This window comes from Anomalospiza imberbis, chromosome 11 (assembly GCF_031753505.1).
Source record: "Anomalospiza imberbis isolate Cuckoo-Finch-1a 21T00152 chromosome 11, ASM3175350v1, whole genome shotgun sequence".
Lineage (NCBI taxonomy): Eukaryota > Metazoa > Chordata > Aves > Passeriformes > Viduidae > Anomalospiza > Anomalospiza imberbis.
In genome coordinates, this window is record NC_089691.1 from 405,103 (window position 1) to 429,563 (window position 24,461).

Sequence of the window (24,461 nt, forward strand, 5' to 3'; positions counted from 1 at the left end):
TTTAAAGTATTAGTAACTTCCTGGCCTGAGTTACCTTTAAAATGCAGAGAAAATATGCTTAATTAAGAGGTATTATGTAATTCTTTTTCACATTAAATTGCTTTTTTTTATGCTTTTAGGGTATAAAGCCAGCAAGCTTTGAGAAAGTTACTGATCCTGAAATTAAGGAGATAATTGGGGAGTGCATCTGCAAAAACAAAGAAGAAAGGTTTGTTTCAAGGGATCAAATTTTATATTAAATAATGTGTATGCAGGGATTTCAGAACTGTCTGTGGATTTCTGCTCTGGTCTGCGGGTCTCCCCTGTGCATTAGAAAATGCAGCATGGAAGTGCAAATCTAAATTATTTCCTGCTTTCCTGACATTCAATGTCAGGATAAGCAGTGCTGTTGTGTCTTTCAGGCGCTCAGCATCATGTGGAGCTGAGCTAGGGTATTCTTGCAGTTTCTGGTTCAGCAGTCCAAAAAATGTCACTGGGAAGGTTTTGTAGGGGGCAGGGAGGGTGATAAAACTTGGTGTGGTGGATTCATCACAAGCTGTGGTAGCAGATTTCATTGCCCTCTAGACATGGAGACATGTTATGCCTAGTTTCCAGCTTTGGTTTTAAAAATTAATGTTTTACTGGTCTCTGCTAGTTTGTCTCGTGATGAGTATTTCCTGACTTCCACAAATACGGTTTTTAGGACTGCAGCCGACTGCCTACAGAGAATCTCTTCTCTGGTACTCTTTAAGCTCAGATACTTAAGAAAAGTTGAACAAAGTTATAATCTGTATTTCTCTGAGTTCTTGAGGTCTATGAATATTACTAAAGCTTTGAGAAATGGGAAATGTCACTTGTTCATTTTCACTTCCTTTTCAAAATCCCACATCTTTTTAAAAAGAACACAAATTCATTATGGGTGAACACCAAACAGTCTAAATGTTTCCACCTTTAACAGCAGTTTCTTTTTACAAACCTTTCTAAAATTGTTGACTTGCAGTGGTTGATTCTTCTTTGTATCCTTTGCAGATATGAAATTAAAGATTTATTAAGCCATGCCTTTTTTGCTGAAGATACTGGGGTAAGAGTGGAACTTGCAGAGGAAGACCATGGTAGGAAATCCTCTATTGCCTTAAGACTCTGGGTAGAAGATCCTAAGAAACTGAAAGGAAAACCCAAAGATAATGGAGCCATTGAGTTTACTTTTGATCTGGAAAAGGAAACTCCTGATGATGTTGCACAAGAAATGGTAAAATACACTTCTTATGAAAATGTGTATATATAGAAAGTAGTGCATACATTTCAAAGGACAGCAGGAACGAACTGGGTAAAGTAACTTCACTTGAACCACTCCAGGTGTCCAGTTTAGGCACTTTGCATTGATTTTGGAATGAATACTATAAGAAAGGGGTGAACGGGGAACAACTAACTGAAACATACTGTTTAAAAACAGATGCCTGAAATTACAGTTTACATAGCTTAGGGACCGTAGAGGTCTGGTCTACTTTTATATTTTGCATGCTCTTCTGCCAGATTCTATAGGCTGTTGAATGTCTTTAAATTTATTTGGAATCTGTTTAGTTCCAGATAGCAGCTAGAAATACATTAGAAGAGTTCAGAAGTTCAATCACAAAATATTCTGCATTGAATTATCCAAAACATTTTGCCCTATCTTTTCTGTTAGTGTTCCTTAGAAGGAATGTAGATGAGAAAGGTCTGTGTTCAGCTTCTCTGCCCCCAAACTTTGACAGGAAATTGGATTCACTGAGTTAGGAGTAAGCTTTGGATTTTTTAACAGATAAGTTTCACTTGCTGAATTTCTGTACTTTTATAATTGTGGGATTAGAGCATCTGTGTTCTGTTTTCACCACATAGTCCTTGAACTCCTATTTTGATGGTGTCTTTGCTGCAGTTGTTTTGGTGTTCTAATGTCACAGAGGCTTGGGGTCAGTAAGCACTGAGCCAAGGGTTTGAACATTCCTGTGCTTGCAGAAACATTCCTGTGCTTGTGGAAACGTTCCTATTAGACTCTAAATCCCGAGGGATCCCATTTAATGATATCATCACCACTTGTGTCCTGCTCAGGAGGCACTCATTTAGGTAATGCTGCCTTGCTCTGCTGGAACTCATCACCATCTCCTCCAAGTTCAGTGGGAGGAATTCAGGCTCCTTTGTCTTCTTGTCGTTAGTTGCAGTAGGTCCAGTGTTTTTCCAGCAATATATTATTACAGAACTCATTTAGTTTAAAAATTGCTCTGGTGCCATTACTTACTGTTATATTTTACATTTAAATATTGGTAGAAATATTTGGAATTTCAGATTTCTCTAAGTTGCTTGGTCCATAGTTGGTGATGTTTTATTTTGAAGAGGAAATAATTCTCATCAAAAATATATTTAAAAGGATCATGCCCAAACTACAGTGACACTGTACCCATTCCCAAATAATTTAAAAGTCTGTATTCTATATTAATGCATACCTAAGAGACTGCCCATTAAATGCTTTCAAACCAGAGGCTGTTGGCAGGGGCAGAAAAGTGGGACGTTTATTCCTAAATGTCTTTTTCTAGTCCTTATAAATTCTGGAACTCCAAAGCCACGTGCTTTCATCTGTTTGTTGCTTTGTGTGCTGTGGAAGAGAAGAATGCAGGAGATCTTCTGAGTACAGGGAATTATTTATCATTGATGATGAGTTTTCGGTAGTCAGGCAATTCCACCTGTTCAAAGGATATGGGCAAAGGGAACTGGAAACATTGTAGTGGGTTTGGAAAGTGAAATTAGCTCTTGAAGCTGTGTTTTAAGATGCTTTACACCCATTAATTTTAGCAGTGAAAGTCTAAGCTGGGAAAATGTCTTATGTTTGGGTAAGAGCAAAGCAGGAAGGCCTCTAGATGTAAGTCCTTTCAAATCTGTTGAATATGCATGTTAAGAATATAGAGAGAGCAGACAGAACTCTGGTAGGTCATTATTAAATGAAAATTCATACCCTGCACTGCAGGAGATTATGCAAACAACACAAAGATGAATTTCCATTTTATCTGTTGAGCAGTTGAGTTCTGAGAAGCCTTGTTCCTTTTTCCATCAAATGGGAACAGTCTGCTTTTTCTTTATAAAAGTCAATCAATACTTACTGACTTCACTATTTAAGAGAAGTTAATTTGAAACATAATTCTGTTAACATCTTGTCCTTCATGATTTGCTGTGTTACTAAGCAGAGCAATTTGTCTAACTCTGTGTGCTGGACAGGTTAAGACAATAAATTCAGATTTAGGGGCAGTTTGTTTCATTCCAGGTACATGGTTCAGAGATTCTTTTTAATGTTATGTCTGTTCTTTTAATGCTAAAAAGGAAAAAAAAAAAGAGGGTAACCCATCTGAGCCCATCTGCCATTAAACTTGCTCTCCTCAAGGGATGTTCAGTGGTGGATAATTAGAGCCAGTATATATTCAGATCTTAGACATTACATCCTGGGTTTTTTTAATTCATTTGGAATAGACGTTTTACTAAGAAAGAACTCCACTCCATCAAGCTCTTGAGTTCCTGTTCTTGTCAGACATAAATTTATATAAATCCGTGTTGTTTCGATCGGATGTTTTCTTTGTTGGGAAGAGGTTCCAGTATGGTGTATGTGCTTTTGTGCGTGCCCAGCCATATGCTCAGGACCTTGCTAAGTGTGTGCTTCTCTGCAGATTGACTCGGGGTTTTTCCACGAGAACGATCTCAAGATCGTGGCCAAGTCCATCCGTGACCGAGTGGCGCTGATCCTCTGGAGGAGGGAGCGCATCTGGCCCAGGATGCAGTTGGAGGAGCGCCGCGACTCGGAGTGCCTGGACAAGCTGAAGGCGCCGCAGGCACAGCAGGTCCAGGTCACCTACCTGTCCCACACGGGCCACCACATCCTGTCAGAGCCCGAGGAGCCGGAGGCGGACCAGCACCCCTTCCAACAGAACCTGCCCACCAGCGTCACCTCTGTCGCCTGTAAGTCCCATGTTGGCTTTGTGGGCACACAGGGATGAATGTCTGAGGGGGAAACCCACAGTGACCTGAGCTCACATGAACTGATGTGGGTGGTTTTGCACAGTAGCTCAAAACCCACAAACATCTGGAACAGATGCGTGACAATTTTGAAAGCAATGACGCTTCAAGAAAACAGTATTGTATAGATATCTCTATATAACTCTCTATATATTTTGGTACTAAACAATTATCGCAGAGTTTGTTTTACTGTTCTGGGCTTGTACATAAGCATATATAAGTAAAAGATGCATTACCTTTAGCAAGGCAGCTGCTGCTTCAATTCAGGTATTTTATAAAGGGCTACAATGAGGTCTGCTTTGAATACTGAAATATCCATGTGTACCTGTACAGGAAAAATCCCTTTACATGATATGAGAAATAGCTACATTTGCATAACACTCACAATATTGCCACATTCACAAAGCTTTTTATCTGAAGCTAAAATGAGCTCATTTCATTTTTTGGGATCATGCACTTATTTCATGCTAATTCCTTTGCGGAACACTGCAATTATGGCTCTTTGTTTCTAGTGCTGCAATGAAGTGACTTGTGCTTCCCATGGCTGTGCTGGACATGAGTTGGCAAAATGTTATACTAAATATAACCCCCACAATTTATTTCCTACTCCTCCTCAACTTTTAACCAGAACTTTGTATTATTGGGCAATTTGCTATCCGATTATTTGAACATTTTCTTAGCATGGGACCTCTATAAATTAGGGTGGCCCTCATGCATATAATTTGACATTAAATGTAAAAGTGGAAATTAATAACTTAATGTGTGCAAGGTACATTCTATAAAAACCTGAGACTGACTCACAGCTTTTACTTTAGCCCTCTACCATTAGACTCTCCTTTTTTTTTCCCTTTGAGGTCCTCAATAATTGTAATAAAACAGAATGTTAATGCAGCAGAAATCCCATCATGAGAGCAGGCCTATGTTGGCTCTTCAGAAGTGAATTGAATAAATAGAGAGGGTAGTTTAATTTTAGAAAAAAAAACACAGTTGGAAGAATAGCTTGGGAGTACTGAAGAGGAATGTCATCTCTGGTGCTATTAAAAAATAATTTGTTATTTAAAAGCCAAATAAGTAAGACTCTATTTAGAATATGGAAAAAAGAGACAGTGGAAGGTGTTGGGAAAAGAAATAGTATTTAAGTTTAACTGTAACTTAAGATGGTTTTTGAAACTGTGTTGCAGTTTTCTTTCAGTTTTAAACTTTAAATCCCTGTTAGAATCTCGTTGTCCTTGGGATACATCTAGCTGCAAGTCTGGTTGTCTCACTTCCTTTCTCAAGTGAAGAAAGCAGTAACTTAGGCTCAAACAGAGCTGGGCACTTTTATTTTACACACTTTTAAAGTTGTGAAAAGATTTTTTTAAGTCAGTAGTACCAATATTTCCAGTTCCCAAAGGACCCAGTGCTTGCCCAGTGCCCGTATCTGTGCAGTACCACAGGTTAACTGGGCAAATGAGAAACTCCCACGGAGCTGAGTGTGCCAAAGCACTGGAACCTGCACAGGGGTTTGTGTCTTACTTTAATCGCACTACAGTCAAGCAGAGCATGACTTGCTGAACTAAAATCATACAGCATAAAGAATTTTGTTATTTTCAGTGCTGCTAATAAAAGCAGGGTTAAAGTCAGTTCATTCCTGGAAGATGGAACTCTAAAAGACCCCATGATCTGCTCTGAACATGACAATCAGGGTTTCCTCTCCTTTCATCCTGCAAAATCTATAAGCATCTGCAATTCGTAATGTCAACCCAATGTGCCTGAACCATCAGTGTGTGCAGAAATCCATGGGGATGGGTTTTGGCTTAAGAAAAGCAGTGTGTGCCTTTTGTAGAGAATAACAATGGTGTTGTATAATTTATTTATATAAAGAAAGGGCTAGAGTAGTAAAAATGCTAATTACATAAACCATGGTTACCTTGCTCTAAAATCTCCATTTGAACTTGAGGAACTGTTGAACTTTTAGTAAAAATGACTGTTTTTCCAGCTGACAGCACGTTTGACAGTGGCCAGGGCTCCACGGTTTATTCAGACTCACAGAGCAGCCAGCAAAGCGTCATCTACTCGTCCCTGCCAGACACTGTCCCTCCTGCCATCCAGAGGGTGTACAGTCCCCCCCTGAGTGAGGGCCAGCCTGTGCCCCACAGCCTTCCCCAGCTCGGCCACTACCAGCAGCCCTCAGCAGTAAGTCCAAAGCTTTTTCAAATAGTTCAGTATCCTGGGTCATATTTTATATTAGCATTTATGCTCTTGTTCCCAGAGGATATGGGTTCCAGGGGTGTCTGTACGTATTCCTCACTCACCTCTGTGCATCGTGATCTGCTCAGTCCCTTATCAGTGTGTTGGCACTGAACTACATTAGTGGCTTTGCAGCAAAGTACAAGAAGGACATGGACCTGTTGAGTGTGTCCAGAGGAGGCAACAAAGATGCTCTGAGGGCTGGAGCCCCTCTACTCTGGAGCCAGGCTGGCAGAGCTGGGGGTGCTCACCTGAAGAAGAGAAGGCTCCAGGGAGAACACAGAGCCCTTCCAGGGCCTAAAGCACCTTCAGGAGAGCTGGAGAGGGACTGGGGACAATGGATGGAGGGACAGGACACAGGGAATGGCTTCCCACTGCCAGAGGGCAGGGACAGATGGGATATTGTGAGGGAATTGTTCCCTGTGAGGGTGGGAAGGCCCTGGAAGATGTTTCCCAGAGAAGCTGTGGTTGCTCTATCCATGGAAGTGTCCGTCCCTCATGCTGCTGTCTCTCCACAGCCTGTCCTGCCCGCGATGCCAGCCACCCCCGCCGTGGTGCCCCAGCACTACCAGGAGCCAGGGATGCCATTCCCCGTGGTCCCCAGCACCGTGGCCTCGCTCCCGCTGGGGCAGCCGCCGCCACCCGTGCTGGCCGGCCAGCAGGTGAGAGCTGGGCTCTGCCATGGAGCTGTGTCCATTTCAGCCCTTCCCTGTTGCTGCTCTGCCTCACACAGGGTGCCCAGAGAAGCTGTGGCTGCCCCTGGATTCCTGGAGGTGTCCAAGGCCAGGTTGGACAGGGCTTGGAGCACCCAGGGACAGTGGAAGGTATCTCAGGTTTCTCTGCAAAACGTCCCAGAGCACCTATGTTCCTCAGAGACGGCAGTGTCCGGTGAAGGTCCATGCTATGGAGGGTAGGGTAGGACAGCAGAAGAACGGAAATTAGGGTGAGAAATTCATCTACCTACAGAATGAATTGTTTTGATCTTGTATCAATATGCACTGGTGGATCAGACATGTGGAATCAATGTTGTATCTCCTAACTTTTATTTGTTTTTCCAATTTGGGTGTCTGTGCATTTACACTGCTAAAGTTATAATGAGGCAAAGTTACCTAATCTGCCTGGATATTTTCCCTTCCCTGTGCCTTACCCAACTCACAAGCATTTTTAAAGACGCAAGCTGGATTTGAGAGGGAGGTTTTAGGAAGCAGCACAGTTTTCCTGCTCTAATGAGCACAGTTTTCCTGCTCTAATGCCATGTCCCCTGGAGTGGGAGGTGGCTGAGCCACAAGTGCCAGTGCCCTCTGTCCCTTTGGTGAACCGTGGGCAGCTGTTTGAGCTGCAGATTAACCCAGCTGGGGTGCGAGAGCAGAGCTGGCTCTGGGAGCTGGCAGCTTTATGAACTCCAGCCCAGCGCTGTGGGCAAGCAGCTCTTCCACCCTGGAGCTGGGGCATGGTCCTGCAGGAGTTCCTCCATGGAGTGAGTGGGTCCCTCCCATTCCAGGTGGGCCCCCTCCCTCCCTCAGACAGTTTTCAGGTGCCTCAGCCGGTTTGCTCTGTCCCATCACCAGAGCCATGCCAGCCCCTGCGCTGCCGTTCCCGTGCATTTGGGATTGTAAATGGGTAGATGCCACATCTTTCCCAAAACATGAGGGGGCAAAGGTTCTGGGTGCTGCAGGGCCTGGTGAAGCCACCAGACCTGTGGTCCGTGTAAGTCACCCTGAGCCAGCCTATGCCTCAGGGTTATCCTTTTGAACCAGAAGGGTTTTTAGAGTACTTCAGAACTAATTAGAGGAACTGAAGAAGAACATGCCAATAACACATAAAATGTGGGGGTTTGTTACTGATGATTTCCAGCTTTAATGCAGCTTTTTCTCTGTTCTGCTGTCTAAAGCCTGGCAGGCCAGGGGAGCACTATTTTCTCTGGAAAAGTAAAGCTGCTTTTTTGGCTACCACATTTTCACTAGAGTACATCAGAAAAATCTGGAACCTAGCTTTTACTGCAATTATTGTGGTTGATTGTGTCTCAGGTAATATGTGTTGTATTTTCTGTGCCTGCTCCATTATGCTCCAAACTTCTGCTTGCCAGGATGAGCTGGGTATCATTTGTATCTTGGAAGTTAGTGGGTAGGGATTTCACAGGACCAACTGGAACAATCTCTGGGATTTAAAGAGTGTGAATCATTACAAAGAGCCTCTCCAAGACAGTTAGCACTTGTCATTTTAGGTGCTGTATCTTGCATTTAAATGTGTTTTAAGCGTGGGCTCTGGTGCAGTGTTTGAATTAAGAGTGCTCATCTCTCTTGGGAGCTGTTCCTGCTGGAGCACATCCTGAGGGGCTGGAGCATGACCAAGGCAGGGAATGGAGCTGGGAAAAGGGCTCCATGCCTGGAGAAAAGGGGACTCAGGGAGGACCTTCTGATTCTGCACAACTCCCAGACAGGAGGGGGCAGCCAGGGAAGGGTTGGGCTCTGCTACCGGGCCCTGAACAGGGACAGGATGAGAGAGAATGACCTCAAACTGTGCTGGGGAAGGTTTAGGTCAGATATCAGCAAAATTTTCATCACTGAAATAGTGGTTAAGCATTGAAATAGGCTACCATGGGCAGTGGGGGAATCACCATCCCTTAAAGTGTTAAAAAACATCTTGATGTGGCTCATGAGGACATGTTTTAATGGTAGACCTTTCAGTGCTGGGTTAGTGGTTGGACTCGGTGATCTTATAGGTGTGTTCCAATCTTAATGAGCCTGTGATTCTGTGCTCCAAGCGCCAGGTCTGTCCTGACAGTGAGCTAGGGAGAAATGGGGAGCTTGGCCAGCCATCTGGTTCTTTGGCAGTACACAAGCAGTAACGTTTTCCTTCTTGTCCCTGCAGCAGCAGCCCATCTCGCAGGCAGCCTCCCTGCAGCAGGTGCTCAGCAGCCAGCCCGTGTGCCCGCTGCCGCCAGCCCCCCACCTGCTGCCGCCGTTCCCGGCGCAGGGCTCGCAGGTGCCCGCTAGCAGCACCCCCCTGAAGCCCCTGCAGATCTCCACCGTGCCGCAGCTCCCGCCCGTGGCCCCTTCCCAGGTAAGGAAAGTGTGAGCACAGCCATTTGAGGAGAAATTTCCAGCTAATAATTAACATGATTTGCAGGTTTTGTGTGGCTATTTTGACTGCATGCCAGTTTAATTAGGCGATAAGAATATTATTGCTCTTTTCTAATTCCTTGATATTTCTTTGTTATTTGTTTGGTGAATCAGAAATCTCCTTTGTGTCATACTCAGTGCCATCCAGTTAATGGCGGTTCCAAAATGGCAATAATTGTTTTAGGGTTGGTTTGGTTTGGTCTTTTGCGCTGTCCCCTCTGGCACAATCTTTTCCTCATCCCAGGCTTGAGGGCATGAGCAGTTGCCTGTTTTTATTGCTATTTTCTGATCTCCTGACTTCGCCACTTCCCCCAACACCTGCCAGCCATGTCGGTGTCGTGCTGCTCTGGGTCTGTTCTCTGGAGCAGGGACAAACCCTTCCCTTGGCCTGGGAAGGTGGATGGTACTGTCACTGTGTTTGGTAGAGACAGGCACCATAACGTGAAGCAGCTTGTGCCAAAGGGCGAGAGCAAAATGCTGCCATGCTGCCGATGTCTGCTCCATCACTGGGAGGTTTTGCTTGTAAAACCTCTTTTTTCTGGGCTCTTCCATGCTGCATGAGTTGAAGCTTGTTCGAAAACAAGGGTTTAAATTGCCCCACTTAATTTGGAATGAAAGAGTTTTGCATTAGGTCTGGCCCAATTCCTTTTAATTTCTGTTAAAATGAAAGCAGCTTTTAATTAGGATGTTGCTTGAAGGCTTCAAGCTGGTGTTAGAAGTAGTCCTAAGCTTCTAAGGTATAAAATATTCCCCCTCAAATGTTGTTTTTTTTTTTGCTTTTAATAATGATTTAAGCATAAGTCAGTTTTTATTACTGCTTGCGAAGCTCAGGGAATGAATGGAAGTGATTAACAAACAGACATAATTATCCTCCTGGAACAGGTGGTTTTTAGGGACTTGTGTAGCAAATTAACTGCTTTATACCATCAGTGAAAGCACTGGCAATTTATGCAATATTATATTTTTTTCAGATTCCTCAGTTTCCTGTCATTCCTGCAATTACTCCTCTGGCAGGACTTGACAGCCTTCCTCCAAATCTGTCTGACATCCCTGCTGCAAACGTGCCCCCCATTCCTGCTCCCTCCCAGTACTTTGCTCCAGCTGTGATCCTGCCCAGCCTGCCCATGAACCCCACGCTGCCCATGGCGCCTAACTCTCCCGCCCTGCCCATGCAGGCTGTCAACCTGCCTCACACCACCGTGGCTTCTCTGGTCCTGCCCTGCCAGCCCATCGTGCCAAACATGCCGGCGGCCACCATCCCGCTGCTGGCGGTGGCGCCACCAGGGGTGCCGCCGCATGCCGCGGTGCCGCCGCTGCCGCCGCAGCCCGTGTTCCAGCCCGCCTTCCAGCCGCTGCTGCCCAGCGACACGCCCTCGCCCCACCACGCGCCGAGCTCCCAGCCCGTGTCCCAGCCACAGCCACCTCCTCCAGCCCTGCAGCCCAGCGTGATCCACCCTCCTGAGCCGGCTCACCAGGTAAATCCGCCAGGCGCAGGGCCGTGCACTGCAGGGTGCTCCAGGGCACTGCCCTTCCTGGGGCTCTCTCCCTCGCCGACATTAATCCTTGTTCTTGAAATGTTTTGTTGACTTCTTGCCCTCAGTTCTGGAGGTGGTGGCTGAGGCTGTGAGCTGTGGGGGAGCAGGTGATATCCTCAGCCAACAACAGGGTTATCAAGGATATAGAGCATAATACAACTGGCTTTGGACAGTAAATGAGCAGAGCACTTTCTGAATTTCCTCTTCCTTTTTGGTCTCAGATCTTGGGAAGTGCGAGCTGTGGTTCTCCCAGGTCAGGAGGGCGTACTGAGCCTTGCCAGTGACCGTAGCTGGTCCATGTGGGATGCAGGGGCTGCTGGATACACACAGCAAATACAGGGGAGCTAGCAGAAGCAGTGAAGTTGTTTTGGTGCAGAATGTATTTAAAACAGCAAAGGGAAGTGGCCCTCTGGTAAGGACTCTGGAAAGAGAGCACTGAAAAGAGAGTGCTCTGTGGAAGAGCACTGTCAGACTTGCAGGGCAGGGATGGATTCTAGCTGCAGACCCTTTACCCCTTGAAAGAAACATAAGAAGCATAAACGAGCTCAAGCAGTATTTACACAGAAACTGCCTCAGGACTGAGAGTCTGTAAATACTTCTCTCGCCACCTCTGTGATATGTCAATGTGACATACCTCAGTCTGATCAGAGCAGGAGAGGACACTCAACCTGTTAATAAAGCATTTGGAAAATCTGTATTCTGCCACATCCCTTCACCATAATACACTAATTAAAATTTGTAACATCCCATCCCAACCTGTCATGGCATCTTCAGAGCAGTACATAGTTTTTAAATTTCTCTCTTCAGCCATGTATTTCATACAGGATTACTGTTGTAGAGAATGTCAGCAGCATGGAGTTTGGGAATGTTACTCAGTGTTCCCTGTGGCTTTAGAGGGATTCAAATTAAGCACATTGGACACAGTGAGCATGGCAAATACCAGAACTGAAAAGCTGATGTTCCCAAACCATTCTGACACAGTCATTAGCTATCAAATATGTGTAGAAGAATTGCATATGGAAGAATTGAGGATAAAAAACAGCTATTACAATGTGCAGAGGAATATTTTTAAAAAATTGTTTTGATTTGAAGACTTCTAATGGAGAGGTATTTCTGTATATAATGCCATGCTGTTTTCACAACTGATGTTTAGCACCTCTGAGTTTTGTTTTGCCTGGATACATCTGTATGGGTATTCACTTAAGAGCTGCACTTGATGATCCTTGTGGGTGCCTTGCAAGTCAGAATATTCTGTGATTTGACACTGAAATATTTTGTGAATTATTTTAGTTATATAAGATTTAAAATTGAGCTACCCTTCTGTGGCATTACACCACACTTGTCAGTCTAACAACCCCCCCTTGGGCACCCATGTAACTCTGAGGTGTTGTGAGGCACATCCTGTCTTTACTTTTATCTACATTAAAACCTGGAATAATAGTTTTGGCTCATACCCAGAGCCTGCTGAGAGCATGCAGCAATGAAATCATGTGGCCTAGTTCTCATCTGAGTCTTTTTTTTTTTTTTAGTGTATTTTCCAATAGCCTTAAGTCTCTATGTGATGATACGTCAAAAAAAAAAAAAAAGTGCACACTTTTACCTAGTACTAAAAGTTTTTTTTCTTCCATATGCTTCTTTCTTTCCCTCTTCCTCTTTCCACAAGCTCAGTCCCCCTGGAAAAATACATGATGTACCTAAAAGGAGAATCTTCTGATTTTAAATGTACCACCTAAAAGGACTCATATGCAGAATAACAACCCAGTCTCTAAGGCAGCTGCCATCCTGTCACCTGGGTCTGGTTCCCACCAAGTGCTTGCACACTTGAGTTATTTTAATGCATTGGAGAAATCCACTGAGATAAGTGGAACTCCCTCTGTCCACATGGATGTGTTGGTAGGACTGGGGCCTTGGGGCTTGGCACATCAAGAGTTAAGTTGGGACTTCAGTGTGTAAACTGCACTAAACTGAAGTAGGACACTGTTGTATTATTGTAAGTAATACAATAAATGCAGGTATGTGCCTGCCACAGGTGTATATTCAGTGAAAGGGTTAATTGTGTCGTTTGTTCCCGGTCCTGGTTCTACATATCTGGCAGATTTCTTAAAATATCCTAAGTTAGGTTATGGGTAGAATGTGTTTTTCTCTGCATGGACAGTGTGGGGTTGTTGAAAGCAGAGCAAAGTATTCAGGAGAATGAATTCATCACCTAAGATCTTAAAAGGAAGTCCAGAGGAGGCCATGGAGATGCGCTGAGGGCTGGAGGCCCTCTGCTCTGGAGCCAGGCTGGGAGAGCTCACCTGGAAAGGAGAAGGCTCCAGGGAGAGCTCAGAGCCCTTCCAGGGCCTAAAGGGGCTCCAGGGGAGCTGCAGAGGGACTGGGGACAAGGGATGGAGGGACAGGACACAGGGAATGGCTTCCCACTGCCAGAGGGCAGGGACAGATGGAATATGGGGAAAAAATTACTGGCTGTGAGAGCGGGGAGGCCCTGGCACAGGTTGCCCAGAGGAGCTGTGGCTGCTCCTGGATCCCTGGAAGTGTCCACGGCCAGGTTGGATGGGGCTTGGAGCAGCCTGGGATAGTGGAAGGTGTCCCTGCCCATGGCAGGGGATGGAATGAGATGAGCTTTGAGGTTCCATCTATCACAAACCATTCTGGAGTTATGTGATTTTTTCCTTTCTTAGCAAAATCTGGCTTTGTCCCTACTAATAAACTAGTACCTGAGCAATGCACATTGTCCTAATGGTACAGAAAGAATCCTTAGCATTATTTGGTTATTTCATAGGAAGTTTATCTCTGTAGTTGTTACTGAGACCACCCAAACCCAACTGACTCAAACTGCAAAGTTTGAGTCCTTTATTCATGAACACCAGTGACTTTGCTTCCTTGTCACGTACGTGTTGAGCCCTTGGCGCAGAGATGTGTGCTAACAGCTCTCATTGTGTTGCAGCCCGTGCCTGGACACACTCAGTTTGCTCTGGAAGCTGGAGCCCAGGTGCCTGTGCTGCCAGTGCAACCCTCCATGGTCATGTCACCGCCGTTGCAGCTGCAGCCAGAGCTGGTGCCGCCCTGCGTCGCTCCCGAAGGCGTTCCCCAGGTCCATGGCAGCCTTGCCACAGCTGCCCCGCCCGCCCCCATAGAGCCTGGCCTGCCTCTCCAGCCCTCTGCTCTGCTGCAGCTCCAGCCTGATCTTTCCCAGCCACTGGGCCAGCAGCTCCCAGCTCCCTGCTCGGCTGTCGCGGCAGGCACAGAGACATCTCAAGAGGTAGAGCCTTTCCTCTGAAGTAACTCACCAGCCTCAGCCTTAATCTTCTTCGTTACTCCTGTGTGGAAACAGTGGGCTTGTTGTCCAAGGGAGGTTATCCCCTTAGTGTGTCGAGCTGCTGCTCCTTGATGCCAGCAGCTCTGGGTCAGCAAATAATTGGCTATTCCAAATGAACCTTCATGTTGTAGCTCAGGAAATGTCTCACGGAATTCATGAGGCAGCAGGACTAAGCACCTCCTTGTCCATAGCTGAGCACAATCACAGAGATAGAAATCAAGAAGTTCTCACTGTGGGTGAGTTAGAAGTTGTTCTGTAGAGTTTCACCCATGTTTTGTCCAGTCTTGTTTTAAATGTCTCAAGCACTTGTTCAACCAACCATCATTTGCCTTAAGAAACTACTCCACAATCTGAGTCTTTTGTATTGTGGAAACCCTTCATACTCTTCAGTTTGAGCCCTATTCCCATTTCATTTGGCATTGTATACTCCTGTATTGCCTGATGTCTGCTGTAGCCCTGGGATTTTTGTTTCTTAAGGTACTCATGGGCATTCCCAATTCTCTGTGGTCACAGAAGCAGGATGCTTTTTATTGTTTTCCATATAGAATTGTCAGCTCCTCGTCTGCTATTTTGACTTTTCTTTCCACTTCCATAATCGTTAAATCTTCAGTCTTGACAGAACATTTCCTTCTCTTCAGCTGCCTGTTACCACAAAACAAAAGCTTTGGCATTTCTACCTGATTTCAGGAAATAAGTCGGATTTTTTTTCTCCACTTCTGGATGGAAATGTCCCTCTGTGATTCTGCATTCATTGTGGTTCCTCTTGAGTCTCTGTTCTGAGTTATGTTTCCTCCCAAAGTATGTATTTCGCCTTTTAAAAATTAATCTCTTAGTTTCGCCCATGTTTCCATGGCTTGTCACATGCCTTGGCCCCAGTGCAGCCTGAAATTCCATTGGAGATACAACTTAATGCTGTCTCCAGAAGATGCTCCAGAAGGGCTGTGCTAACACTAAAAATGGATTCTAGATCCCCATTTTTCCTATCCATCAATGTTAGTTTAATTCTTACTGCATCAACATGCCTGCTGTGATGTAGGATGTTTCCTGGTGAATGTCTGTATCTTGTTGGTTAAGTGTAGCAGGAATGGTAGAGCCTGTCTGCAGTGCTTCACCTGCAGACTCCCCAGAAAAGCTAGGCTGAGTCAGGCATATCCATCACTCAAGATATTCCTTCTCCAGCTGTCTTTTTTCTGAATGCACAACTCATGGCAGGGTCAGTGCTGGTGCCTTCAGTGCAGGGTCCATTCCATTAGAGATTCTGGAAATATGAACAAATCTCCCTGTTGTGCACTGTGATATGGGGGATACAAGTTCTGCTGATGTCCACTGATGTACTGATGGCCACTGAGGCACACGTCTGTCCTTCACATCTGGTATCCCTCAGAACATTTAACCACTGGTTTGCTAATTTCATTCTCACGTCCATCTCTAAGTTAACCCCTTTCTCTCATTCACTTTAAGAAATCAAGCAAGTACCAATCCACATCCTCTCCATGCTGGTTTTCTGACACATTGTTAAAGTTTCCTTGACTGTAAGAGAAGTTTCATACCTGTCTATATAATCAAAACACTACATTTTGTTGCTACTCCGCCATGACATTTTTATCTCTTCTGTTGTGTTCAGGCATGTGGCAGCACTTGCATCCAAATCAACCTGAACCAGTCAGGCAAAAGAGGTTTTGTAAGGCACTTGGTTAAGTGCTTTACCAGAATGTCGATACATTATGTCTGTGTTCTCACTGTTCATTGATGTTGCAGTTTTATTGAAACTGCATTTAAGCTTGGCATGGCTTATGTATGAGTGGGCCTGGAGTGGTTAGCTGCAGAGAACCAGTGGGGCTGACTGGTTAAGTGACATGGAACCAGTGGGGCTGACTGGTTAGCAGCAGAGAACCAGTGGTGCTGACCAGTTCCCCTCTGAGCTTTTAACACCAGCTCATCACTGCTTGAGTGCTCAGTGTAGCGATGGCAGTCGAGGGGCTTGTTTCAAGCTGTGTGTCTATAGAAGGCTTTTATAGATGTGTTTTTATAAATATATATAAAATTATATATATTTATGGGTGTATCTGTTGCGAGTGTATATACACAGCTATATACATGTACGGGTGTGTGTGTCTTTGTGCATACATGGTAAGTTTGTTACAGCAGGGCCTGCAGCATTGTCGCAAATTCTGTGAGAATGAGTCTACCCGATGTGAAAATCATGCTATGATGTCTGTCCCAGAGCTGCAGCTAGTGAAGAGGGAAGCTTTTAGGGGAAATTCATGTAGAGGACATTATGTGAGGGTGGTGTTCCTAAATGATGAATTTTCATCTTTTGTTTGTAAGTTCCTCAGAAATTTTCCCACTAAGCCAAACACAATGAAAATACTGAGCATATTTCAGAAAACTGTATAAAGCAATGAACCAAATTAGCAGATATATTCAAAAATAAAAGACAGTGGGTGCTGATGTGGAATTGTCCCTCAATCAGGTTTTGCCACGGTGGTGAGAACTGTTTTATTCCTTTCACCATCTTGTCTGCTGTGGGCAGAGGAAGGGAACTGGCAGGTTAGTGTATCTGAAAAAGTGGCTGGTGCCTTGGACAGAGGTGATGTTGAAAGGGTAAAATAGGACATTTATTTTATTTCCAGGTTCCAAGAACTGGTTAAACAGAATGGTTTCAGAGTTACTGGTGCCAACCCTTTCCTAAAGGTGTTTTTCATCTGCTAATATAATGTGTTTGCTTAAATTACTTTTTCTTGCATTTTAGGAGCAGGCAATACAGGACAAACTCCAGGCTCTGTCCCAGAGTTGCGAAAGGTATTATCACCTCTTTGGCGTAAGAAATGCTTGCATTTTGGAGGCTGTTTTTTCTGACATGATCAGAAGGAAAAGGACTGGGAGAAGCTGACAATGTTTTGTGTGTAGTGTGCCCATTCTGGCACCTGCAGCTCTTTTAATTCCTTAGTTTGGATGCAGCATCCTAGCCTTGTATGTACAGCTGTATGGAACTTCTCTTTTCTTCCTTCTACAGCAAACCTAATCTCTTTGCCCTTCTGCTGGAAGGGCAGAAAGACAGGAGCTGAGAAAACTTCACCTTAGAAAAGTAGGAACTGGTGCAGTTCAGAGAAGGACTGTCAGGGCTCCCTAAGTGAAGGGATTAGGGGATGTAGGGATATATTCAGAGTGATGGGACTTTTGCTGTGTTACTGCCAGAAACATTAATAGATCATTTCTTGGTAGGTGTTGCAGCCAGAGTATGTGCCTGGTGTAGAGTAGTGCCCTTCACTCACTGAGTATCTTCCAGTTGACTCAGTGTGGGCCAAAAAAAAAGTGAAAATGTGCCCTTTTTTGCAGCCTCTCTTATAGCTTACATGTGATGCATGACTCCATTGTGTGTGACTCTGCCTTTATTTTGGGGCTGTTCTTCCTTTCCCTTGTGAAGCTACATGAGTCCAGATGTTGCTTCTGGTAAAGAGATGAGTGACAGCTTGGAAGGAGCAACAGGAAGTGGAAAGCAAGAAGGAAAGTCTTCAAAGAAGCATAAGAAATCCACACGTGCTCGTTCGCGCCAGGAGAAGTCCAACAGACCCAAACTGACCATACTAAATGCAAGTACAACCTAGTGGAGGGTAGCTCTAGGGTTCCTTTGGCTTTGCCAGGAATAAGGATTGTTGATCTCTGCATGCAGGTGTGTAACACAGGGGATAAGATGGTGGAGTGCCAGCTTGAAACCCATAACCATAAAATGGTGACGTTCAAGTTTGACTTGGATGGTGACGCGCCTGAGGAAATTGCTACTTACATGGTGAGATGTGGCTGCCCATGGGCTCTCAGTGCTCCCAGTTGCTTCAGGCAGCTCCTCGTGTGTGCTTGTTGCCTGAGCTGTCTGGCAGCTGTGGAATGAGGCATTAATTAAAAAATGTCTGTTTTCCCCTTTATTTTGATTTGGCCTTCTAGGTGGAGAATGAATTCATCTTGCAAAGTGAAAAAGAGACTTTTATTGAGCAAATGAAGGATATCATTGATAAAGCAGAAGATATGCTCAGTGAGGATACAGAAGGAGAGCGAAGTTCTGACCAGGGAACAAGTCCCCAACAAGATGCAGATAGGCTGGAAATAAGCGAGGTAAGAAACGCTAAATACAGATTGCTAGTTTGATTCCTTTTTCTTAACAGCCAGATACTTAAATTACTTCTGCATCTTGATTTAAAAAAAAATAAAAATGTTTCTTAACTAGAAAAATAATGCTTTTGCTGTGTTAAACCTTACAATATGAGTGGGATGCTGGTCCTCTTGCACTGATCCATCTATTTCTTCTGTTGTTTCTTTAACAGGAGAAGCGTCAGTCTCAAATGAAGACACCTGTGTATCAGCAAAATGGTAAGAGTGCCTTTGAATTTCTAGTGGAAGGTGTCCCTGCTCATAACAGGGAGTTGGAACTAGATGGCCTTTAAGGTCTCTTCCAACCCAAACCATCCTGTGAAATTAAGACAAAATCATGATCTGGAGACAATGAAAATTCATGTGTTTACTTGTTGTTTTCTTTTCATCCCTAGTTTTGCATACTGGAAAAAGGTGGTTTATTATATGTCCAGTGGTGGAAAACCCTACTACAGAGGCCCCTGAGTTTTCTCCCCCAGTGCCTCCCAGTGCCCAGCAGACAGAAGGGCCAGGTATCTCTAAACTTTATAGAAAATGTCTTCTCCAGAGCTGCTGTGTTGTCTTTCTTCTGTCCTCACCTCATTTGGCTGTGATGATTTCATTTGATTTAGTCAGAGGAAGAAAATGAGTAATTTTGTTAAGCTGTGCATTTACATATGATCCTGGTGTTGAACCAAACTGGGAGTCTTTATCTGAGTTTCAGTAAAGTGTCAGTATTTTAGCTATACCTTTTGCTACGGGGTAGCTGAAATTCTCATCACTATAGTGTCTTTTCAGTGAAATATTTTTTTGCATAATCTGAAAATTCTCGTTTGATGTATGTAACAGCTATTTGCTGGTGGGAATTGCTAGTGGGTTGTCCCTGCAGCTGACCGGGTGGCTTGGCAATGATGTCCTTTCCTTTCAAGGTTGACCTTTTGCTTGTGTTCTCTCTAGACCCGGAGCAGTCAGATGACCAGCCAGTGAGCTCCGCAGTGACAGAGACGCCTGGGCTCAGGGCTGGCCAGCAGCTTCCCCTGCACACAGGGGTCAGTGACAGCCCCCTTGGAGCCACCCCATCCTTGGCACCAGCTCCTGTTGCAGCAGTTCCTGCCAGCATAGCAAGCCAGCCAGAGTTCCCAGCTCCAGCCCCTCTGGCATCTGGCCCGAGCATCGCAGAGCCTGCGATGGCCAGCAGGGCTCAGCCGGAGTACCCCCAGCCTGGACCCCCAACCCCCCGAGCCGTGGGGCTGGAGGAGCCCCCCGAGGCCCTGGCCCCGCACCTGCAGCCGCAGGCGGATGAGCCGGCGTGCGTGCCCGATGTGGAGATTGCCTGCTGCAGCGTGGGGCCGCCCGCGGCCGTGCCGACAGCTCCGGGGCCGCTGCCCACGCTTCCGGACGCCACGGTGCTGGAGCGGCAGCCGGCGCCGCAGGGGCCGCACCTGCTGGAGGGCGGCCAGCCCGGCGCGGGGCTCTTCGGCATCCAGCCCTTCCCTGCGGCCGCCGGCCCCGACGGCCTGGGCTTGGTGGGGTCCCTGCTCCAGAGCCCCACGCAGGTGCCGCTGGCCGCGTCCCAGCAGCTGCCGATGGCACAGGGTGGCACGGGGATGGCTGGGGCAGGGGTCGGCCTGCTCCAGCAGCAGAACCCCACCGGCACCACCGAGTCCGACGGTGAGGGCCCCCCCAGGGTGGATTTCGTGGACAACACAATAAAAAGTCTTGATGAGAAGCTTCGCAATTTGCTGTACCAGGAATATGTTCCAACTTCTTCAGCATCAGCAGGGACGCCGGACACCTCTGTGCCACCCGAACAGGGTGACGGTGAATTTATCTTACCCCCTTTTCCTGAAGAGCAAGCTCCTGCCCCAGCGTTGGATGGGAGAGAACCAGCCTATAGCATCCCGGACACCTGCCAGGAGGTAAAAGCTGCTGCTGAGCTGCTGGTGCCCCTCGTGCCCTCGGAGGTCTTGCCTTGCCCACCTCTGGTCAGTCCCCCACTGGCTCTGCCCTTCATCCCCTTAAAGCCAGCCTATAGGGCTGGCCCCAGGGCAGAGCTCAGGACTCACTCTCCTGCAGTAGGACAGGTGTAGATCTTTTGCTTCCCTATCTCTGTTCCAGGATGTGTTACCTTTGCCTGCTGACTGCTTTCCAGTGTGAAAGCTCACTTAAATTTTTCTTGTCAGATGCATCCCAACTCATTTTTCAGAAATGCTAGTTAGTGAAAGCCAGACTTTCCTTTTGGGTTTAGAAGTTGTATAATACTTTAATTCATCTCCTCTTTTGTCCTGTCTAAAGCAGGCAGAAATGTGTCAATTTCTTTGTACTTTAAGAATGTAAAACACATGCATGGTATAGTCATTCTAGTTCTAATGAAGGTGATTTTGCTTCAATTTTAAGTATAAATGAATGGTTGCAATTACTGCCTTCGAAGTCAGCCTGGATAAAGCAAACACTTCAAGTACCTTTGCCTTGTCCACATGCTGCAGCCAAAGGCAGACATTCCATTGGCAGGAGTTTCTGTTTCCTGTAAGAGTTTCTTTTGTCTTCTCCTGAGCTTGGTAGAGCAAGACTGCCATGGAAACCTCTAAGGAAAGAGGTAGCATGCAGTCTGGGACAGTGGTTACTCTGTTTCAGTTGACCCCCCTTTTTAGGTTTTTTCAGATAAAATTCCAAGTTTATGATATCATCAGATTTGCAGCACATTGTGCTAGATCAGTATCTATTCCAGCCCCTGGCACAGGTTACCCAGAGAAGCTGTGGCTGTCCCATTCCTAGCAGTGTCCAAGGCCAGGTTGGATGGGGCTTGGAGCAACCTGGGATCAATGGAAAGTGCTCCTGTACATGGCAGGGGAGGGAATGGGATGAGTTTTGAAGTCCTTTTCAACCCAAACCATTCTGTGATTCTGTATCTTACTCAAAAATAGCATTTCTGGAGACAACTCCATCCCCACTAGCAAGGCTGAGCCTGTTCTGTGTAGCATCAGCTGGAGGGACTCTTACCAGCTGCTTGAGAGGTGCTGTGTGGTATAGGAAAGCAGCTGTACTGGAGTGGTTTTTTAGAGCGTGTTGTTTTCTAATGATAAATTACTTTCTACAGCAAACCAAATTCTCTCTCTGTGAAAGGTGCTATGTCTCTCTAGTAATTGGAATTTGTCCTATTAAAATCTATGCCAGTAAGGAAAGAGACATGGAACTTCTGAAGACAGACGTACAGATGAGGAATGTGCAGTCTGGCTAAAAAAGCAAACCAGAACAAAGCCCCAAGTGTGTGTGTGTGTATAATATACTGGGTTTCAGTAGCTTGGGCTGCAGTTCCAACTGCGATGCTGCCACTGCTTTATTTCTTCCAAGGAAGGAGGAAAAAAATGGGGGAGTTAGAGGCAAGACTTGAAGGCCACCTCCACAGGCATGTGGAGTATCGGTATTCACTGATAGTGCCCAGGCAGCAAGGGGAAGTGAGGGAAGGAGAGCACATTCTGCTTTATGAGTGAGACTGAAATTGTGTTTATTTTTTCCTTTTACTGAAAGTTGAACAACCCGGAAATCACTGGTGTGAGTGCTCATCCCTCAGAGGCAAGAGGTGGGTCAGCAGGCAGAACAGGTAATGCTCCTCCGGCCATCCCTACTCTGTGTCAGTGGGTGTCAGTGGCAGGAGTGGGGCAACAGCCCGTCCATGCCCAGCAGCCCTGTGTGTCTCTGAGCCACCAAGGACACCAGAATAGTTCAGGCCCAATGTACCATGCAGGTTTCATTCTTCTCCTGTTTTTCTCCTTAAACATTTTTAACTGAGTAATGAAATTCCACACACCTATTATTATTTGAATTCATTAAATCACTAGATCTGCCAACCTGCAGATATTTTATATCGGCGTCACTAATGCCTCCTGCATTTTCAATCCTGTATTACAAAGACTGGGGTTTTAAATTATTCCTCAGTGGTACACTTCAGTTTATCACAATAAAACATTGTTTTTTATTATATAAATGTATTCCAGACATAAATATTTTTTTCTAACTTTAAATCAGGTCCAGTCACAAGCATTGCTTCAGCTCCTGCTGCTCCAGCAAAAGGCCTCCTTCAGGTAACCAGAACTAGGAGTGGTTTTCTGCTTGATTGTTACAGTTCCTTTTGTTAAGCTCTCTTATTTTTTCCAGGTTGCACCTCCATCATCAGGCACAGCTCCACCGATGGAGACTTTCCAGAGGAGCGAGGAGGCAGAGAGGACGACTTCGCCTGCACACGCAGAGAGCGTAATGCGGCAAGCGACAGCAGATGGGGCGATGAGTAACTTCCACAGGGATGGCTCTCTGGGCTCTGTTTCCTATGAAAAACAGGCTGAGGCTCAGGAGAGTGGCACGCCAGCCAAAACCATTGGCAGGTTTTCAGTCATCAGCACGCAGGACGAATTAACTTTAGCGGCACCGCACTGCTTGAGGTTCTCGGCCCCCCCGGATGTGTACCTGGACGAGCTGCCCTCCAGCCCGGACATGAAGGCTGCTGTCCGCAGGGTCCAGACGGCCTCTTCTGTGGACGTCCTGTGTGACCAGGCCTCGAGCGACTCTGCCGATGAGCCCTTCCCACGGCAGCCGGCGGCTGCTGCAGCTGCACAGCTCTCCCCCCCCAGCAGCAGCACAGCCACGGATTTAATCAAAAAAGCAGCTGCTTTTCTGCAGAGATCTGCCAAAGGTGGCTCCCCTGGGCCAGAGTCGCCCAACGGGCAAGGTGTGAAGATTCCTACCATCAACATCACATCCTTCCACTCCCAGTCATCCTACATGAGCAGTGACAATGACTCAGAGTTTGAAGATGCTGATATGAAGAAAGAATTGCAGAACCTGAGAGAAAAGTACGTTGGGTTGCAAGTGATGCGAGGGAAGCTTGTGTTACCATACCTTAGCAGCAGCTCGGCTTAGGATGAACAGAACTGTAAGGAGTAAACTGATTCTGGGCAAATCAGGCATTGCCAGGACCTTCCCGCACCTTCCTGCTTTTCATCACCTTATCTGTCAGTTCCAGTTAGAAGAATAACTCATAGAATACCAGAATGTTTTGGGTTGGAAAGGACCTTAAAGATCATCTCATTCCAACCACTGCCATAGACAGGGACACCTTCTATTATATAAGGTTGCTCCAAGTCCCATCCCACCTGGCCTTGGAGCCAGAGACTCCCCCTTCCAGGGTTGGTGAGTCACCACAGATAGATTGTTGTAGCTTTGCATACTTAGGGATGAGCAGCTGATTGTTTTATAACAAACAACTGTTTTGTTTCTTCTTTTACAATTAATTATGCTGCCAGGATATGGTGCTTTATCAAATACATTGCTAGCAGAATCCTTTTATCTTTTCAGGCATATGAAAGAGATTGCTGAGCTGCAGACGCAGCAGAAGAACGAGATAGAGGCACTGTATATTCGCCTGGGGAAACCCCTTCCTCCCAACCTGGGCTTCCTTCACTCTGCCCCACCAAGCAGCCGGCGACGAAGAACCAGCAAAAACAAATTGAAAGCTGGAAAACTCTTAAACCCTCTGGTCCAGCAGCTCAGGAGTGGAACATCAAGCACAAGTAGGTACACTAGGTGCTTCCCTTCACCTGTTGCTTGTGTCAGTTGTGGCTGTGCTGTGTGATGTCTGGGACTGCTGGAAAGGATGGAATTTTTGTTGATTTTGAGCTGGCATGCTTTTGGACAGGCTTGTCCCAGGTCCTAGTAGCAAGCCATACCTACCTGCTCTGCATTGCCTACAGTGCTTGGCAGAGGAATAACATTCCACTTTAATTTGGAAAACAGCCTGGTTACATCTCCTTCATTCTTCAAATGCAATTTACTAATGCTTGTATTCACTTCTTAGGTGCTGTTATGCTGTATTGATTAGGTGCTGTTTCTTGTTGTTTTTTCCTTTTTCCTCCAAGATGCCATATATAAAAGATGGGATTGCATTTGCTCCCCTGAAGGATGGGAGGTAAAAGCATTTACAAAACTGTGGTGGATGCTTTGACCATCTGAAGTAGTGTGAGATTTTCACACAGCACTACAGTCTTGAGTTTTTATCTCTTGGAAAAGTACAAAAATATAATTTACCTGGGAAATATTAATAAACCCCAGTACCTATTTCTTCAGCAA

At 45.8% G+C, this 24,461-nt stretch overlaps 1 protein-coding gene across 2 annotated transcripts in view; it reads left to right on the top strand.

Annotated features, from left to right (window-relative positions):
- The window catches only part of WNK2 (WNK lysine deficient protein kinase 2), an 89,177-nt gene that overhangs the window by 46,094 nt on the left and 18,622 nt on the right, over positions 1 to 24,461 (top strand). The window contains exons 5-23 of one of the 2 annotated variants that reach the window (XM_068201434.1): positions 120 to 208; positions 1,009 to 1,228; positions 3,666 to 3,954; positions 5,990 to 6,186; positions 6,759 to 6,902; positions 9,112 to 9,303; positions 10,334 to 10,837; positions 13,845 to 14,159; positions 16,969 to 17,018; positions 17,644 to 17,809; positions 17,890 to 18,006; positions 18,159 to 18,326; positions 18,536 to 18,581; positions 18,758 to 18,874; positions 19,299 to 20,326; positions 21,870 to 21,942; positions 22,368 to 22,423; positions 22,497 to 23,188; positions 23,691 to 23,905. In XM_068201434.1, coding sequence (XP_068057535.1) covers positions 120 to 208; positions 1,009 to 1,228; positions 3,666 to 3,954; positions 5,990 to 6,186; positions 6,759 to 6,902; positions 9,112 to 9,303; positions 10,334 to 10,837; positions 13,845 to 14,159; positions 16,969 to 17,018; positions 17,644 to 17,809; positions 17,890 to 18,006; positions 18,159 to 18,326; positions 18,536 to 18,581; positions 18,758 to 18,874; positions 19,299 to 20,326; positions 21,870 to 21,942; positions 22,368 to 22,423; positions 22,497 to 23,188; positions 23,691 to 23,905 — 4,678 coding nt within the window. The remainder of the gene's footprint in view (positions 1 to 119; positions 209 to 1,008; positions 1,229 to 3,665; positions 3,955 to 5,989; positions 6,187 to 6,758; positions 6,903 to 9,111; positions 9,304 to 10,333; positions 10,838 to 13,844; positions 14,160 to 16,968; positions 17,019 to 17,643; positions 17,810 to 17,889; positions 18,007 to 18,158; positions 18,327 to 18,535; positions 18,582 to 18,757; positions 18,875 to 19,298; positions 20,327 to 21,869; positions 21,943 to 22,367; positions 22,424 to 22,496; positions 23,189 to 23,690; positions 23,906 to 24,461) is intronic. The other variant, XM_068201435.1, reaches the window with a different exon arrangement.